The following is a 13,841-nucleotide window of genomic DNA, read 5'->3' on the forward strand; positions in this document are numbered from 1 at the left end:
GCTACAGCCTTCAAATTTGGACCACTTGCGTAGTTTTGTGTACCGAAATGAACTTTGACCTTAAGATTGACCTAGTGACCTACTTTCACATTTCTGTAGCTACAGGCTTCAAATTTAGACCACATGAATAGGATTGTGTACCAAAACAAACTTTGACCTTTACATTGACCTAGTGACCTACTTTCACATTTTTGAAGGTACAGGCTTCAATTTTGGACTACATGCATAGATTTGTTTCTGAAGTGAAATTTGACCTTGATTTTGACTTAGTGACCTACTTTCACATTTCTCAAGCTACAGCCTTCAAATTTGGACCACTTGCATAGTTTTGTGTACCGAATTAAACTTTGACCTTAAGATTGATCTAGTGACCTACTTTCACATTTCTCAAGCTACAGCTTTCGAATTTGGACCACATGCACAGTGTTGTGTACGGAAATGAAATTTGACCTTGAGCTAGTCAGTAAGTCTTGAAATTTGGAACACTCAAAAATGGCACATTGGTGGGCGCCAAGATCACTCTGTGATCTCTTGTATTTCCCTTTTGAATTTTTAAAATGGCAACAACTGATGTTTGTCTCTTGTACTTCATTCTCTTGCACTTTTATCTCTTCATTTCTTCTTTCCCCTTGCACTTCTGGAATAGCCAAACTTTGTGTTACGTACTTTTACTTTTGTAATGGCCACACTTGATATTTTACTCTTGCTCTTCAGAAAAGCCACAGTTGATGTTTCCCCCTTGCACTGAGATTTACCCATTTCATCTTCGTCTTTAGCCACATTTGTAATGGCTACCTGTTATGTTTCCTATAACTTACTTTTCCCCATTGGCACTTGTGAGATTGCCACATTTTGTGTTTCTATATTGCATTTCCACAGTAGCCACACTTCACATTTCTCTCTTGCCCACCTGGAATAACCACAAGCTGTTTTCCCCACTTGTGATTCTGAATGGCCACACTTCACATTTCCCTCTTGCTCTTCTAGAGTGGTCACACTTCAGATTTCCCTCTTGCTCTTCTAGAATGGTCTCATGTCACATTTCCCTCTTGCTCTTCTAGAATTGCCACACTTCACATTTCCTTCTTGCTTTTCTAGAATGGCCACACTTCACATTTCCCTCTTGCTGTTCTAGAATGGCCACCTCTTGCTCTTCTAGAATGGCCACACATCACATTTCCCTCTTGCTTTTCTAGAATGGCCACACTTCACATTTCCCTGTTGCTCTTCTAGAATGGCCACACGTCACATTTCCCGCTTGCTCTTCTAGAATGGCCATACTTCACATTTCCCTCTTGCTCTTCTAGAATGGCAACACTTTACATTTCCCTCTTGCTCTTTTAGAATGGCCACACTTCACATTTTTCTCTTGCTCTTTTAGAATGGCCACACTTAACATTTCCGTCTTGCTCTTCTAGAGTGGCCACACTTCACATTTTGGTTTCTATTAAATTTGAAGAGAAAGTAATATTATTATATCTAAATCTTTGGTACATGCCCCACATTTCAATGAACACATTAAAACAATCTGACATTTAGACCAGAAGATGACACTGATAGCATTGATGCGTATTTTTCATTTGTTTGTGTGTTTGAACATTCTAAGGTCATGTTTATAATCAATATTTGTTAACTTTTGTTCTAGAGAAAAAAAAACACAATAATTTACAATGTTCCCTGACATCAGTTTACAATTACTTTGATACCTAATGTGATTTGTTTTCAAATCAAGCCATCTTCTTTTTCTTATTTGCATATCTCCAGTATCAGTTGAAAAAAAACCTGGAAAAAGCTTAAAGTATTTATTTGCTGTTGAGTTCAATACTCTAGTTTAAATGAAATGAAACTGAAATTTGTTTTTTTTCTATCATGGCACATTCTTTTATGAGATTGTAAGGAATTGCATTATAGCGGATGAAGTGTAAAAGAACATTTTTAGGTTGTCTGCTCCGAAAAGGTCAGTATCCATCCCTCTTGTTCAATTGTCCGTACATCATGTATGAAAAAATGTTTTAAATAATACCACCTCTGAAGCTGCTGAGCCAGTTTTATAAAACTTTATGGTAGTGATCCTTGGATGGTCCTCTACCAGAATAACTTAAACGAAGCATTTACTTGCAGTCTCAGCTTTGATAACCATCTCAACAGAAAGAAAAAAAATCTTTTTAAAGATCTTCTCCTCTGATACTGATCATCAGACTACAAAATAATTTCACAGAAAAGCCTCAACTGGGAAAGCTAAAATTGGCAAAAAACATGGCTTCTCTTGGAAGCAGATTATTTGATATTCAGTAGACTGTTACTTTTTTCATTTTTAGACTCCTAAATGTGGACGATGCTGTGTATAAATAGATGGTTTAGATGCCAACACATCATGCATATGTGTTCTACAAACCCAAGACAGTATTTTAACTAAAATATACATCTTTGTTAAATTTGTTCAATCATTAGGGAAAAGTGTACCTAAAATATTATCCACTTAAATTTGCCTTGCATGCTCCATGAAATGTTTGAAGTTATATTAATGCAGTTTTGTCCTTAATAATACATATCAGATCAATTTCTAGTAAAAGCCTCATAATTATAATGCAGTTTACATGATTTATGTAGATGATTGGAGAAATTATAGGATACTTTGATGTAATTATTTCGAAATTCTGATGGAAAATTTTGACAAAACTGTTCAGATCAAGCCACCCCTGTTTACAGAGCAAGAACTTTTTTCTCTGTGAATAAAATGTACTTGATTCAAAAGCTGGTGGTTTTTTCTCTTGATTGATAATACAATTATTTCACAAGTGGAAGGTTGTTGGTTCAAGTGTCACTTTTGTCAAAAACTGTTTGCATTACTCATTATCAGTCTGGTAAAAATGTACCAAGGTCACTTCATTAGCACTGAATACACTTTGATAATAGTAACAAGAAATGGTCTGAATGTAAGAGACAGGTTAACAGATATTTGACAAATGTGTGTGAGCTGGTTTTAGTTTTATTTTAGGTTGCATGGGCCAAAGTCAAGGGTCGTGTTTACAGAAAAAAGAAAACTGGTTTTCTCACAACTTCAGCTAGGAATAAGATAATTGGGCAAAGTTATAGGTTATACTTCCTAATATGATCTCAAGGAGAAAAGTTATGTCTATTGACAGCATCTGAAACTCTGTCTAGTTAAAGGTAATTAATATACTGTTATAATTAATTGACACACTGTGAAGGAAGTACATTTTGCATATTTCTAATAGCAATTGAATTCAGTACTTGGCTTTTGTTTCTAGATTAAATAATTTTGTTTTGTTGTGAAATACAATTGGTTGTGTTTAATGTAAGCATAGATGCCTTAGAGGTGTGTAAGACCCCTCCTTTTAAGCACAACCAGTGTATTTCATATACCAACGAACACTTTGCAAATTGCTATTCATTTCTGTTCTGATTTTCTCTTCCATTTTCATACACAACTGATTTTCTTGTCTACATCAAATTTCATTACAAGGAGGATATCAGTGTAGTTTACTAATTTTCTGGCTTACGAACTTTTAATCTTTCCTGAGGAAAAAGGCTTTTGAAAATATGTATTGATCTGAAACAGTCTTCTAGAAGTGATTCAGCCAGTTTTGAACTAAGTAGGGATGGAATAAGACTTGATTTATAGAGAAAGAGAGATACAGATGAAGACAACCAATTTTGACAGATATGAAATACTCAAGACTTCCAGTCGTCAAGAAATTGAACAATGTAGATTTGGTAACATTAACAATGGCTGTGTTTGTTTAACATTAGAGAACAGAGCAGCACACATTTGTTGTGTTTGTGCTAACATTAGAGAGTCAGAGCAGCACACATTTGTTGTGTTTGTGCTAACATTAGAGAAAAGAGCAGCACATATTTGTTGTGTTTGTGCTAACGTCATTAGAGAGTCAGAGCAGCACACATTTGTTGTGTTTGTGCTAACATTAGAGAAAAGAGCAGCACACATTTGTTGTGTTTGCGCTAACATTAGAGAACAGAGCAGCACACATTTGTTGTGTTTGTTTAACATTAGAGAACAGAGCAGCACACATTTGTTGTGTTTGTGCTAACATTAGAGAGTCAGAGCAGCACACATTTGTTGTTTGTGCTAACATTAGAGAAAAGAGCAGCACATATTTGTTGTGTTTATGCTAACATTAGAGAGTCAGAGCAGCACACATTTGTTGTGTTTGTGCTAACATTAGAGAAAAGAGCAGCACACATTTGTTGTGTTTGTGCTAACATTAGAGAAAAGAGCAGCACATATTTGTTGTGTTTATGCTAACATTAGAGAGTCAGAGCAGCACACATTTGTTGTGTTTGTGCTAACATTAGAGAGTCAGAGCAGCACACATTTGTTGTGTTTGTGGTAACATTAGAGAGTGAGAGCAAACACATGATTGTTGTCTTTTCGCTAACTTTAGGAAATGGAGCAGCACATAATATAGTTGTGTTTTGCTATAAATGGAGTTAGCCTTGTAACTCTACTGTTCTTTGGCTATAACATTAGAGAACACTGAACAGCACACAATTAACACTACAGAACAGAACAGAACACAAATTCAAACCATTTGTAAATATTAAGAAAAATAAAGACAAATATCAAACAGCGAATGCCATGTACCAAAAACGCAGCCTCCCCAAAACGAAACCCACAGCACGCAGACATTCACACCACAAACACACACACACATGCAAACTTGCCTTGGAACTGTCAATGGCAAAAACACCACTGGGGAGCTTAAACCGGTTTATGGTGCGCACCCAACCTCACTCTTACCCCCACCATGTTCCAAAGATACATAAATAAAAGTAATCCCCTCCAGGTGAATCTCTAACACACATAATGGAAACAAAAGGCATGGCATGTAAAACACAAAAATGCTTGTGTATAAATATATAAAAAGCAAACCTTAAGAACCAAAAACGTATGTACTCAATGCCTTTTCAGAAGACAGAGCAACAAGAGAAACACCCTTAAGGGCCCGACGAAACAGGCCAGAAGACAGATATCAAAACAGTTCAGTCCTGGTAGGATTTTTTATCTAAAAGCATAAATAATTCTGAAGCCCAGATTCTTCACAGTGTGAGTGAGTGTATTTATCAAATTGTGAAATATAAGTGATGAGAAAATCTGAATCTACAGCATTGGAATAACAAAATCTTGAGTGCAGTTATTTCTAAATATTGAACTGCAAGATTCATGTAGAGAGAAATATGAGAAAACATAATTACTTCCAGCTTTATCTCATTTAATATGTAGTTATGTAGTGAAGTTTAAATGTCAATGACTTTATTTTTTAAAATTTAAGTCAGGATCAACTAGTTTGATAAAGTGTTTTATGTTTTATTTGCCTTTTCCAATTTCGCAAGGCCAATTAATTCACAAAGATTGTAAAACATGTCGGGAGTGGATTTCCATTATGGTTTTGTATCACTTGTACTTGTTAGACATTGCTAGGAGACTGCAGTTCATAGTTGATATTTCTCATGTTGTGTTATACTTGTGAACTCGTTTGGTCTTTCACAGATCATAAAATAAAGCATTCCTGTTTTATGCTTTAGACAACTTTTAGTGATTGCGCTGTATGTTAAGGATTGATTCTTCTTCTAAGGTTGGCTGATGTATTTTTAAGGCTGTTGTTTGCTATCTGTCTCTCCTCAATGAAGTTAGTGAACATAAAGGTGAGAGATGCAGAAATGTCATTTCCTGTTCGCTAACAATAAAAAATATAGCATGGATATATGTTTATGCAACTTGGATTCGTACTTCAATGATATTGTTAAGTGTGCACACTTTTATATTCATTTTAGATCATAGATTTATTGCAATGTTAAGGAAATGAGGGTAATTTATCAGATGTTTGAAGTTCACAACAGCACAATGTATTACACTGATTGGTTTAAAAAAATGTTCAGCAGAAATAAAGTTCAGCAGGAATAATGCTTTTTATGGCTTTAAGAACAATTAATACTTCTTTATTAAATCCCTCTGTCTGATTTCATCTAACCTTGATTGTGCCAGTCTGCTCACTGCTTATACAACAGGGGATGATACTGATATTTTAGAAGAAGAACATTATTGTCAGACTTATTAAGGCTACAACATTATTCAGTCTGGTAATCATTTGATAGCATTGACCAGAGCTTTGGTATATCAATCAGACCACAGAGAAGCAAATAGCCCCTCTGATAAATGTGAACAAATACTAGTAAAGATCATCTGTCTGATATACTGCTTGATAAATAAAGAAACCATATATGGAGCTGGATTAAAGTACCATACTGATTGATCTTGGAATTATGATGGCCCAGGGCATTTAAACCTTAAACACTGTAAGCTGAGTATCAGGGTAAACTGAGGTAATTAGTGGCTATGAAATTTAATTTCTTACTGAGTGAAGATAGGAAGTATCTAAGCAATATAATATGGGACAATGTTTGATTGAGCCTGTTCAACTCACCCCTTATGCTGCCTAGCACCAGCTGAATTATTATAATGTCCAGTTCACAATAACTAATTGAGATAAACAAAAGTGAAACTTTGCCTTATAATGTAAAATATATATCTGTACAAAGGTTGGAATTCCATATGAAGTCATTAAATAAAATTAATGTTTATTTTAACACTAGATTATTAATTTTCCTATTAAACAAGCGAGATATTTACAAATAAATCAATGTGTTAGTAATTTTCAAAGTTATTATGTTATAGCATCAAAAGTCAAAGGGATATGCTATAAAAGAAAACCTCACCAGACCTGCATATATTTTAATGGATATAATCAGGAATGTAGATAATAATTCTTGATACTTTGCATTTTTTTCTTGATCTGGCAGGGTGGAGTAAATCACTGATTTATACAAATAAAGGTAATTTCAAAAAAATGAGCAAAATAGGTAGAGCAATATAATTGTTTAATTCCATAATCTTTTGGTAAAATTTCAATGCTACATTGGTTGCAAAGTAAGGGAGATGGCCACTGAATAAGAAATTAGGTTGCTGAATATAAAACATATCCTGCACAACAATGCAGTGGACTGTCGCTAAACCCTGCCCTGCCACTGGTCGATTAAAACGTATAATACTGTGTTAGAATCAAAACAGTCATTTTCTCTTGAATAAAATAATTGTTTGTTGATGTGATGCATATTATCTTATCACTTGGGCTGTGCCCTTGTAATACAATGCCTTTGCATCTAAAATCCAAACAGTGATTATATTCAACAACAGTTATTTGGGATAAATTACTTCTACAGAAAATATGAAATTAATTTGCTGTATGTTCTACATGCTTTTGCGTGTGCATCTTTCCATTTCCTCAATTGTTTCTGTACTATAACTATCTTGGAATGAAGTGATCACTTTTTTTTGTTGGCAAAACTGTTGCTTGTTTGAAAGATAGCACATCTTTTAAAAGAAGAAGGCCCATATCTCAAAGGTTAAGGTCACACTTTAATGTCAGATTTTATCTATGTCCTTACTTTGACATGGTTACACAGGGGCTATTGTGAAAACTCAATAATTTGATTTTCTTGACAATATCATAATAATGATAAATGTCATACAAGGGACAGTGATCCTACCTTTATGTTTATAATCATACACAGAAAATGATTTAATCATTGTTAATTTAACATAACAGGATAAAAATCTGTAATCAGAAATTTCAAGATTAGACTAACAGGTCAAAGTCTTACCAGATCTAATCAAAACCCATAGAGAAATGCTTTTTATTCGCAGAAATGATGGAGTCAGTGATATTAACCTTTAGCCTGCTGGCGGCAAGTTATTCTGCCTTTGCGACCAGTGCAGACCAAGATCAGCCTGCACATCCGTGCAGTCTGATCATGGTCTGCACTGTTCGCTATTCAGTCAGTAAATTTTCAGTAAACACCCCTTCAAATGATAAATGGTACTGCTCAATTGAATGATGGACCAGTCCATTTTAGAAATTTAGCAGGGTAAAGGTTAATACAGGCTTGACATCTTTTCCCTTTGGGCAATGAAGTACTAGTATAACCCTTACCCTGCTAAATTTCTTTCAGTTTGGATAGTACTATCAACTGTTTAAAGGGATGCTTACCAAAAAGATACTGACTGAAATGGCGAACAAAGCAGATCTTAATCAGATGACACAGATGTGCAGGCTGATCATGATCTATACTGGTTGCAAAGGCAGAATCAGTCAGACCCAGCATGATAAGGGTTAATCATGCTTAAGTTAAACTTTGTTGCGCTTACTATGTATTGCATATATACTTTTATATGATATTATATTATAATATATAAATGTAGTTTGACTTCTATTGTTGCATGACCTTCCTGCCATTATAGATTATATATACATTGTGATATTTATTATTTCGGTGGTGGTTTTGGTTCAAATATTTTTTTAAACAGAACTGATTTCTTTTTTTGGGGGGATCAAATATTTTAATATTGTTCGCATGTTTTACAGGTCCAGATAGTAAACACATCAAGAATTTTGCTTAATTTTTCACTCTTTTTAGACATTTTTTCACAGGGAAGTACACAAAAACAACTGAACACAGAGAATAGATGTGTTGTGCAGATACATACTAGGAATTTCTTCTTCAGACCAAAGGAAATTTTGCAGTTGCATGAGATTACTTACATCACCATACCAGTGACTGCTTGGATGTTGTTGTCAGTGTTGCTTCTGTTCATTTCAGAAATCATGGAGGAAAGAAATCAGTATTCTGGAGCATGGATTTTAAACAAGCCAACTTGTCATAAAGAAATACAACAAACAAGACCTTGACATGGTTAACAGGAAACTGAAAAGAGATGCAGTGCTTTACAAATGTTGGAGAGGAAAATAAAAACCCTAAAGTTTGATTCAGGGAGAAAAAGCAAAGGAATGAACAAGTAATTATTTGATGTGTTAAAGCCAGAAATGCAGTTTTGGATCCAGGAAATTGAAAGGAATAGACAGAAAATACTGTAAGATGGAAAGTATCGAACACATTCAGGAAGAAAAAAAAGAACTAGGACAAAAGTCCAGTAGAAAGGTTACATTGAAAGAAGGCAGCTACCCATACAGCATTTCACAGGAAATAAGGGTATGTGTAAATAATTACATTTACACAGTGGCTGATCATGTGTTAAGAATGGACACAGAATACCATAAGAAGGAGTTAGAAACGCAATTCATGGTAGGCAATGACTTGTTGTGTACATCATCCCTGATGCAGCATTAAAAAAGCCCTCCTGCTTAGCTCAGTAGGGAGAGCACAGATAGTGGAAAGCAAAAGTGGTGTAATGTTCTCTCTACAAACACAAATGGACGATAAAACTGTCCCTAAAAAAGTTCTAAGAAGACAGATAATTGAAGGACAAGCTGGCACTGGTAATAAAGATGCAGTGTCAAAAAACGAATGCATCTCAAATAATTGATTACATACCCTACAAGTAGTGCCTGGTGAAAACGGTCATTAATCTCTTAATGAAAGAAAACTTTTCTCTGATTTTACTCTTTACTCTAGACATGATTGGTACTATGACCTGTAAAGTATCATTCAAAAATGCAATTATGAAAAGGATTTTGCAAATGCTGCTGTCATAGAATTTCTTGTATGAGGTTCTCCATAGAAGAAAAACTATAAGTAAACCATATTCTATCTTTTTGGCTGACAAATATGCTGCAAGGAAAGCCATCTGCTTAAACACTTTGCCAGTCATTGACATTGATGAAATACCTGGTGAAAATATAGGGGTTAAGGCGGCTGACTTCAAATCACTTGCCCCTCACTGATGTGGGTGAGCCCTGCTCGGGATGTTGAATTCTTCATGTGAGGAAGACATCCAAGTGGCTTACAGAAGGTCGGTGGCCGCTCTTAATGAAATAAGGCACGAAGGGGCACCTTGGGTCTTCCTCCACCATCAAAAGCTGGAAAATTGTCATATGACTTATAGTTGTGTCAGTGCGATGTAAGAGCAGCATAAACAGTATAAATAAACTTCTTACACTAACATGTTTTCCAACTAACCAGTAATTGTCGTTATAATTGTATTCCTTTGAATCTTACTTTCAAGAAGAATGTGCCCATTGTTTCCATTTACATGTTTGTCTTTGTGTGTTTTTCTACACTGATTCATCCTAGAACTGCTGCAAGATACACAACCCTTTGGAATGAGATGATCCAAAACTACACTTATTCATCCCAGAACTAGATTGCTGTAAGATACACAACCATTTGGAATGAGATGATCCAAAACTACATTTACTCATCCCAGAACTAGATTGCTGCAAGATACACAACCCTTTGGAATGAGATGATCCAAAACTACACTTATTCATCCCAGAACTAGATTGCTGCAAGATACACAACCCTTTGGAATGAGATGATCCAAAACTACACTTATTCATCCCAGAACTAGATTGCTGTAAGATACACAACCATTTGGAATGAGATGATCCAAAACTACACTTATTCATCCCAGAACTAGATTGCTGCAAGGTACCCAATCTTTTAGGATGAGATGATCCAAAACTACACTTATTCATCCCAGAACTAAGATTGCTGCAAGGTACCCAATCTTTTAGGATGAGATGATCCAAAACTACACTTATTCATCCCAGAACTAGATTGCTGCAAGGTACCCAATCTTTTAGGATGAGATGATCCAAAACTACACTTATTCATCCCAGAACTAGATTGCTGCAAGATACACAACCATTTGGAATGAGATGATCCAAAACTACACTTATTCATCCCAGAACTAAGATTGCTGCAAGTACAAAATCCTATAGGATGAGATGATCCAAAACTACACTTATTCAACCCAGAACTAGATTGCTGCAAGGTACCCAATCCTTTAGGATGAGATGATCCAAAACTACACTTATTCATCCCAGAACTAAGATTGCTGCAAGGTACAAAATCCTATAGGATGAGATTATCCAAAACTACACTGATTTATCCTAGAACTACACTTCTGCAAGATACACATTCTTCTGAGGTAAGATTATCCAGAAACTACACTGATTCATCCCAAAACTAGACTTCTGCAACATACACAACAAAGGTGATCCAAGAATGATGCTGAATTAACCAGACTTCTGCAAGATACATAATCTTGTAGGATGAGATGATCCAAAAACAACAGTGATTCAGCCCAGAACTATTTTTTCTGCAGCATGCACATTTGTGTAATATGAGATGATCCAAAATTAAACCAATTCCTCCCAGATTTGTGGCTGCATGGAAATAGCATGATTCTTTGCATGTAATTCTGTTGATTTGTTTTTGTTTGCAGACAACAATTGAGCTGCTTTATTAATTCTTTTTGCTGACAATTCTTTTGTTTTTATTATTATTTGCAAATAATTATGTTGATTTGGTTTAAACTCTTTTACAGATAATTCATTTGTATTATTGTGCCCGCTTTCAGAGAAGTAAGGGGTATGTTTTTTCGCTCTGTGTCTCTGTCTGTCTGTCCGTTTGTCTGCCTTTCTGCTGGTACACCATTTGGTTTCTGCTAGGTGTCATGCCTGTGGTAAATAAATGAACATCCATATTAAAAACGCTATAAGTAAAAAATACTATTTAATTTTGGCTGGGAGAGCTAGTGTCAGAAAGTCATCTGACTGTGCTAGGCACTGATGAGCTTCATAGGGAAAAATATGGATCACTTTAATGGTATAAGCAGCACTAACTGTTTGAGCCATTCATAGCGGTTTAGTAGGCTTAAGGTCAAGGTCACAGTGATATTGAGACTGAAAACAGTGTCTGCTTGATAACTAAAGAATGTTGTGTCCTATAGTCATCAAACTTTATTGGATGACTACTTGTGGTCCATACATGACCCCTATAGTTTTTGGGTCAGTAGTTCAAGTGGTTTCATCACATTAGTAAAGAACACTTCGGCCTGTAGTTGTCAGAGTTCATGAGCCAATTCCCTGTTGTTAGTATAGGTGCCCGCTCTTGTTTTTTGGGGGTCAGTAGTTCAAAAGTTAAACTTTGGACTAAAAATGGGACAGGCATTCATAGGGGCATATGACTTTTACATATAACTTTGTTTTTTTATTGTTTGCATGTTATTTTGTTTCTTTATTTTCATCTTGTTTGCATGTAACTCTAATCTTTGCTTATGCTCATATTAATCACACATATACTTGCCATGTTTTCGCATACTTTAACCAACCAGTATAAAGGGGCTAAATCAGTGGCTTACCTTGAATCACTTGCCTGTGACCACTGTGGGTTTTAAACCTTGCTCAGAGGTGTAGAATTCTGGTATATATGGAAGGTTGTATGTTGTACCCAGGTACTGAAATAGTGCCCTAAGGTGAATATTGAGCCCTCCTTCACCATAAAAGCTTGGAAGGTCAACTATACATGACCACACATGTGTTGGTATTACTTAAAAACCAACAAAACAACAACATAAATATCCACATATTTTGTACTTTATTTTATTAAACTTTTACAACATTCATACATCTCGTGTCAGACCCAGATATCAGTATAAACCCACCCGCTTAGCTCAGTAGATAGAGAGTTGATCTACAAATCGAGGGGTCCCGAGTTCGATCCTCGGGCGGGGCATATGTTCTCCGTGACTATTTCATAAACCACATTGTGTCTGAAATCATTAGTCCTCCATCTCTGATTCATGTGAGGAAGTTGGGATTTACTTGCGGAGAAGAGGAGTTGTACTGGTACAGAATCCAGGAACTCTGGTTAGGTTACCTGCCCGCAGTTACATGACTGAAATACTGTTGAAAAGCGGCACTAAACCAAAAACAAACAAACAAACAAACAAACAAAGATATCAGTATAAGTTAGGAATGGAGGTTGTTCTGAACAGTGTATAATGAAATACTTCACAAATTATATGATGAGTAAACATGACATAAAATAATTTTACAAGAGAAATAAGCATAATCCTGTGTTCTAGTTTCTGAATTATCAAAGCATCAAGGGAACACTAATTAGCTAGAGTTAAGTCAGCATATCCAATTCTTAATATATATTTATGGACTCCACACTTAATATTTTTTTTACTTTCAGAGATGCAAATTTAATACTTTGAATTATGATCACTTGAAACCTTTATTTCAACAATTTTGTGTTATATCTTAATTGGTTTTCTATTTCTAAAAATGTATTAGTTGTACCTTTGAAGTAAGCTGAGAAGAAATTTTAAAATGAATTGCCATTCAAAACAGCTTATTGGAGGATTTGGAAAAATATGTATCATTGTATTTGACAATTACAAGTAGAATATTACAGTAATGAAAAAAAAACTAGCAAGTTTTGAACACTTATAGGCAAAATGTTATTAAGTATAAATCTGTCATTCAAGTATCTGTTACTCAGTCAGGCTCTCACTCTGAAATTGAGATGAATGTTGTTAAAATTCTAAAATCCATCATTTCAATTATAAGTATGTTTTACCATAAGCCAAGTGCATGCTATTGCATGTACTGGCAAACAACAAAAACTGCGATAGATGCAATTTTATATTCATGATTAGACCCGAGCACGACTGTTATTTTTACAAAGAATATATTTTTATGAATGCCAAATTGATTCAATCTAATTTCCAAACTGTGTTTCTTCCATCAACAATGATCAGGAAGTCTTAAATCAATAATTTTACTTGTAACTTTCATTACAACTTTGAACAACAGAATTCAGTGATTGCAGTCTCACAACATTCTGTCATTTTAACATAAAGCAAAGAGTTATAAAAATAAATAGATCTGTGTATTTTATACTTCTTTGCATAAGGGAAAAGGTGAAGTTGTAGAAAAAGAAAAACTGAAGAAATATTTGTTGTGCTATCTTAATATATGAATGAAGAA

The 13,841-nt window shown here is 35.0% G+C and overlaps 1 protein-coding gene across 1 annotated transcript in view; it reads left to right on the forward strand.

Annotated features, from left to right (window-relative positions):
* The window catches only part of LOC128559215 (phosphatidylinositide phosphatase SAC2-like), a 107,540-nt gene extending 95,073 nt beyond the window's left edge, over positions 1–12,467 (forward strand). The window contains exon 10 of the mRNA XM_053550426.1: positions 8,701–12,467. Coding sequence (XP_053406401.1) covers positions 8,701–8,789 — 89 coding nt within the window. The 3' untranslated portion in view covers positions 8,790–12,467. The remainder of the gene's footprint in view (positions 1–8,700) is intronic.
* The last annotated feature ends 1,374 nt before the right edge of the window (positions 12,468–13,841 follow it).

The sequence above is a fragment of the Mercenaria mercenaria genome, chromosome 9 (assembly GCF_021730395.1).
Source record: "Mercenaria mercenaria strain notata chromosome 9, MADL_Memer_1, whole genome shotgun sequence".
Classification (NCBI taxonomy): domain Eukaryota; kingdom Metazoa; phylum Mollusca; class Bivalvia; order Venerida; family Veneridae; genus Mercenaria; species Mercenaria mercenaria.